We start from the raw sequence: 6,327 nt of genomic DNA on the forward strand, positions 1-6,327 counted from the left end.
AAATAAAATTACACATACATATATATAAATACTTCTATACAAATACTACATGTAATAGTTAGGTGGTTTAGGATTCAGCGACATTACATCCGCAAGGAACTTAACAGAGCTACTACGTGTTACTCATTTTAACAAGTATTTATCTTGACTAGCATTCAATCAAACTTGTCTGAGATATTCCTAGAAGAAACAACGAAACTAATTTCCTAGATATAGGACTCTAACATTTAACAGAGGTGGATGTAGAACCTTAAGCAGTTTCACTATCAACTGTTTTCCCTTCAACAGACCGTCACGCCCATTTCTCAGGACTATTAATAAAATGTATGTGAAAGCCTCTTCAAGCATTTACATGCAGTTATTTTTAAGTTTTATGGAATGATCTCGGACCATCAAAATCATTTTACAACCTTTAAGTTAGGCATGAAGTATTAACTTTTACAATCTGCTTCCCAAACTGTCCCTCTCTTGGCTATGGAAACCTAAGTAACCTGATGCCAAAATCAGGTAGGGTCACACACAAGGAAAACCGTCATAAAAAACTAAGTCATCATTTGCTTTTAATACTTCACACTCCATCAATCTTTTGACTAGCCTGGAAACATCAAAGGTACTAATTAAAAAAAAAAAAAAAAGCTCACCATACCTCACTAAGGTGGCTTCTCAGGTGGCTTTAGTGGTAAAGAATCCACATGACAATGTAGAAGACATAAGAGATGTGTGGGCTGGATTCTTGGGTCAAGAAGATTCCCCTGAAGGAGGGAGTGGCAACCCACTCCAGTATTCTTGACTGGAAAATCCCATGGAGAGAGGAGACTGGCAGGCTACAGTCCGTGGAATCTCAAAGAGCTGGACATGTCTAGGACACACACACCTACCTCACTACTACAGCATTCCTGATGATAGATTTTAAATGCATCAAAAGTGCATGGGGAAGAAGTAGGTAGCCATACTTCCTTCAGACAAACACACAAAAGCAGTTTTATAACCTTTTATTATCAATAACAAACAGCTGTCTTAACGTCTTTGCCAGACAGCTGTTAAAGGGTGGGTGGGTGGACACCCTTAACCCTAACAAGGAAAACTCATATTAAGCCTTTATGTACAAGCAAATTAAGAGCTCTTTTAAGTGTCCAAAGCTGTTAATTAGTTTAATTGAGGCATTAAACTAATTTTGCATTAACTATCTGAATAACCAGGAACTAAAACGTTCAAAATTTTTCTAGTACAAAAAAATTAAATTTGCTTTAGTAATAAAAGAGCTCTGTCAATATACACAAACTATATACTTCAAACATTCACAAAAATGTGAGCAGAAGGCTTATCAAAAGACATTTAATACAATTGGTTTGCAACAACCCCTGGTGGTCCACATCTACAAAGATATCCAGCCCAACCACCCCCCTCCAAATCCCACCCCACAGAAAAGCACATACTTACCAGAATTTTTAGCAAGTATGGTTTGGGAATTTTTTTTTTTTTTTTAAAAAGGCCCCTAGGGCAAGTTATTTACAGTTTAATTGCCACTGTCAACTGATCTGGACCTTGACCGGGACCGGGACCGGGACCGGGACCTCTGGCGATCCACAGATGCTGGAGACTTAGATCTACTTGAAGAACCACGTTTCTGGCTCTTCTCAGGCACAGGAGACCTACTAACAGAACGAGACTTGCTCCGGCTCCGACTCCGGCTCCTGGACCGGCTGTAAGACTTGCGACTCCGGGAACGAGATCGGCTACGAGACCTCGAGGAACTCCTAGTACGGGAACGAGACCTGCTTCGTGACCTACTAGAAAGGAAAGAAAAAAATAAATAAACTAAGTAGCAGACCCCCACAAATCCCTTAAATAAAACTATGACTTAAAAATATTAGAGATACCTGTGCCTTTTGCTGCCTTCAATTAATTTGATTTTTCTCCCATTTATTTCTTTTCCAGAAAGTTTTTCAATAGCATTCTTTAAGTCACCATAAGAGGCAAACTCAACTACCCTACAAAGGAAAAATACACTATTTGTAAAGTTACATACTTCTTATCATCTCACAAACCGTTATCAGTCTAGCTTAATTACTTTTTAACGTTCATTTTACTATCGCTATTACTGAGCAGGAAACTTCAACCTCCCAACGGTGGACATCTTAAGCCACATAATTCAATAGGAGTGAGGAGCTTTCCTGTCCACTACAGGAAGATCAATAACATCTCTGACCTCTACTTTAGCCACCTGATACGACGAGCTGACTCACTAGGAAAGACCCTGAAGCTGGCAAAGACTGGAGACAAGAGGAGGAGATGATAGAGGATGAGATGGTTGGATGGCATCACAGACTCAATGGACATGAGTATGAGCAAGCTGCGGAAGACATCGAAGGGAAGGGAAGTCTGGCGTGCTGCAGTTCTTAGGGTTGCAGAGTCAGACATGACTTAGCGACTGAACAACATGACCTCTACCCACAAGATGCAAGCAGTAACCTCAATTCTGACAACCAAAATGTCTCCAGACACTGCCACATGTACCCTGAAAAGCAAATTCAACCCTGATTGAGAACTGCTGCATTTCAGGATGTCCAAATTTTGAGAACGCTAACTTCACAGTACAACTTTCAGAACATTTTAAAAGGCTCTCATATGCCAATACATACTCACCCCTCATTTAATTTAGGTCGATGTGCATCCGCAAAGGTTACTTCCCCAGCTTGTCTCATGAAATCTTTGAGATCCTTAACACAAGATGATCGAGTTAAGCAGAGAAAAGGAAACGTGACACACAAACAACCACAATGTATAAAAACAAGACTACTGAAAGAGAAGATGTTAGATAAAGTACAAACATGGTATTTACCACACTTGTAGTCTATCAGAATTTTAAAATAATATATGTCAGGGCACGAAATAAGCAAATAGCATATTGCTTTTAAGCAAAATGCCAGAGGAAGTTTAGATTTTAACATTAAAGTAGTATTAGTCTATACTGAGCTCAATACAAAAAGAAAAAAACAAAACAAAACAAACAAAAAAAAACAAAAAGAAACAATACATATTTTTAAAGTAAAGACTAAAGTAGAAATTTTATATTTAAAAACAGAACATTTACAAGACACCAGTTATTTTGTGCCCCATATGTCATTAAAAAAGTTTACTTTACCTTTATTATTATTTCCCTAGGCTAGTCAAGCAGCAAACCATTTATCGGTCGGAGAAACCTTCATGACATATGCCCGACTGGCTCTTCGCCACCCACTTGAAGGATACTACCCAATCGATGGAAGCCTTTAATCGCACAGCCCTCCCTATTAGCAGACTATTGGCGGATGCAGACAGGTTCTACTCTTGTGTAGTTACCAAGGACCACTTTACTGCGATCAGGATTCCAACGACCACCTAATTTCGAATCTTTCAACTCTTTTCGACCAGGACCTCTTATTCGGAAGCGTTACAGAAGACAGCTCTCAACTTAGGGATCAGATCACGTTATCAGCGCTCTGGGATCGCTGCAACCTGGCACTTCAAGAAGTGCACCGATTACGTCTAGACCGGCAAACACAGATCTAGAGGTGGCCAATTGATCACTGTAGGAGCTGACTGGCAAAGTCAACCAGGCCCAACCAAGAGTGACCAAGACAACGATTAGGATAACCCACAGGCACTCCTCGTCATAAGGCCAACGACACAGATAGGCTGGCAAATAAAGGGTTTAATATTTGGTTAAAATTGATTTTTAAAAACAAGAAAATATATCCTCAAAACATTTACATTTGATCACTAGCATTAAAATTTGAAATATCCCCCAATTACATTTAATTAAAAATTTAAAATTACAATTAAAAATCCATTAAAGATAAAACTACTTTTAATAAAACATTAATAAAAACATTAACTACCCACTAATATTTAAAAAACCACATCAAAATATCTCAAAACTGTGTTTCAACAAACCTGCCAGCTGACTCTTGAAGATAAATTCTCAACTATAAGCCGATTTTCTGTTCTTACAGGTGGAGCATTTCTGAGGAAGAAAATGAGTACTCACAATGGAAGAAATGCAGCAACGTGCACCTATTGTGTTCAGTTGTGGGCAAGTTCAAGCAATCAAGTATGACAAGTCATTCAAATGACTTCCACCAACAGTTTCTGCATTATTTTATGACTCACGCTTATTAGAAACAGTAGACTAACACATGAATGACAAAATTGATTATGCATATACAGCAAAATCACTTTTGCTAACAACTTTAGAACATTAAGACTCCTCCAGTAATGCTTGTGCAAAGCAGCCATCCACCATTCATCACATACCGTCTATCATTTCGGGGTCTGCGACTACTAAAACGGTCTGAGTAGCGTCCTCTACCTCTTCCACCTCGAGATCGAGCCCTAGCATGTTCAATTGTAACCCTACAGGAAAGGAAGAAAAATCTTCATTATCCACTTTAAGCTACATAAGAGATCTATTTACAAAAACACCTAGCCCAATACCTAGCTTATCTTTAGACTGCTAAGTCATAAAACTAAAAATAAAATTATCACCTTTCACTGCAGAGTTCTTTTCCATCAAGTTCATATACAGCATCATCCGCATCCCTGGGATCTTCAAATTCCTAAAACACAAATATATATAATGCTTAACACTGCTTTAAAAGTCTATTCTACAACACATTAAAAACACTAAGTACCTGTGAAAGAGTATGTTAATGACAACAGCATATAAATTAAGCCCAATTAAAAAGGGACCGGAAATGATTTCTCCAGCCAGGAGTGAAACTCTTTTCTCCTTTAAGAAAATTCACTACTTTAAGAATGCATATTTCCCAAACATACTCTATTGGGACTCAAAAAACTCAAAAGCACTGCTTATAACAATCTTTACCCACTAACAATAGAAAATTCAACCAGTTCTAAACACTTACCACAAAACCAAAGCCTCTTTTCAGATCAATATCTCTTATTCGTCCATACCCCTTGAAGAATCTTTCCACGTCTTTCTCCCTGGCCGCCGGATTTAGCCTCCCGATGAATACTCGACAGCCACTCATGTCCGGCTAGTACTTTCTGTCAGGAAATAAATTCAATTGAGATAGTACCAGTGAATGTCAGAGGAATGCCTGGTCAAGGGACCAAAAACATAAACAGCATAAAATAAAATGTTTACCCGGTGATGTTATAAACAAGATTGCCAAGAGTGCCTCTTATTAGGCCGGGTCCCTTGCAGACAAAATTAAAACTCGGCTCCCAACACGATCGTTCCCTGGGCCCAGACCGCAGCAACCGCAACGCCCACTGCCGCCTCTGGAACTGCGCAGCCGCACACTGTCCCCGGCTCTTCTGGCCCCCTCCCATCTGCCGCAGTTAGGAAAGGCCGAGAAGTGCGGGCGGAGCCGACCCCGCCCTCCGCAAGGCCAGCCCAATGGCGACTGGCTGCAAGCGCGTCCCGGGAGCGTCACAGCGGGTGGAAGCCGGAATCTCGCGACGCCACCGCCGCGCCTGCGCAGACGGCGGCGGGTGGCCGCGGAGCAGCCACAAAATGGCGGCCTCGGAGCCGGCGGTGGGGAGAACCGCGCGTGCCAAACCCCCCGTTCCCTCCCGCTCTCCCGACCCCACCGCTCCGGATCACTGTACCCACCCCGGGACAGCCCCGACCACACCCCGAGCAAAGGTCTCGGCCCACTACTCCCGGGGTTCAGACAGTGAAATAAAAAGGCAGGGAGGGGCGCACGACCCCTCTGTGAAAACGACCCTGCCCAGGACCGCCCTTCCACCTTCAGGTCCCCTCACACAATACCCAAAGGGAGACTTGCCCCAGCGCCCACCTCGAATAAACTGCGCTCATTGGACGCCGTCCTCCGCACAGAGAGCAGCCCTGACCACTCGCGATCTGAGCGGCCATGAAGAAGCCTCGATCCGAGAAGCCTTTCCCTCAAAGTGAGCCACTCACCTACCGGACAGGATCTTTGGCAGCTGAGACCCAGAGAGGTCCGTAGTCTGCGATAGAGCCGGCCGCCTCCCCGCAGACCAGGACTCAACTCGTCTACGTCTCTCCACAACTGACGCACTTAGCTGCTCTGGCGTCCCACAAAATGGAGGGCGCGTCCCTGCGTCACTTCCGGGACCGCCCTTGACAACACCCCTTGGGTCCGGGGACAGAGGTGTCCACAGGGCGGGGCCTCTTTACGGTGCTGGCCCAAGTGACCCTGAGTCCAGGTGGGCGGGGCTGAGGGGCGGGACATTGTATGGGCGTGGCCGTCAGGTGCTCGGGGCTGGGAGGCTATGGCTCACAACGTTCGCACCTCCGAGGCAATGACGTTCGGGTCATCATCCAGCTCCGTCGTG

The 6,327-nt window shown here is 43.3% G+C and overlaps 1 protein-coding gene across 6 annotated transcripts; it reads right to left on the reverse strand.

The window, feature by feature from the left end:
* On the reverse strand, positions 976-6,097 carry SRSF5 (serine and arginine rich splicing factor 5). Of its 6 annotated transcripts, none has more exons than XM_018054034.1 (8): positions 5,933-6,096; positions 4,908-5,049; positions 4,528-4,598; positions 4,297-4,395; positions 3,937-4,006; positions 2,647-2,720; positions 1,881-1,991; positions 976-1,787 (listed from the first exon to the last, which is right to left on the reverse strand). In XM_018054034.1, exons 2-8 carry the CDS (start codon positions 5,031-5,033, stop codon positions 1,517-1,519), a joined length of 822 nt encoding a protein of 273 aa, XP_017909523.1. In that variant the 5' UTR covers positions 5,034-5,049; positions 5,933-6,096; the 3' UTR covers positions 976-1,516. The 6 variants fall into 6 exon arrangements, with proteins under 6 accessions (XP_017909523.1, XP_017909522.1, XP_017909521.1 ...); XM_018054033.1 differs by having other exon boundaries at positions 5,808-6,096; XM_018054032.1 differs by having other exon boundaries at positions 977-1,790; positions 5,937-6,097.

This window comes from Capra hircus, chromosome 10 (assembly GCF_001704415.2).
Source record: "Capra hircus breed San Clemente chromosome 10, ASM170441v1, whole genome shotgun sequence".
Lineage (NCBI taxonomy): Eukaryota > Metazoa > Chordata > Mammalia > Artiodactyla > Bovidae > Capra > Capra hircus.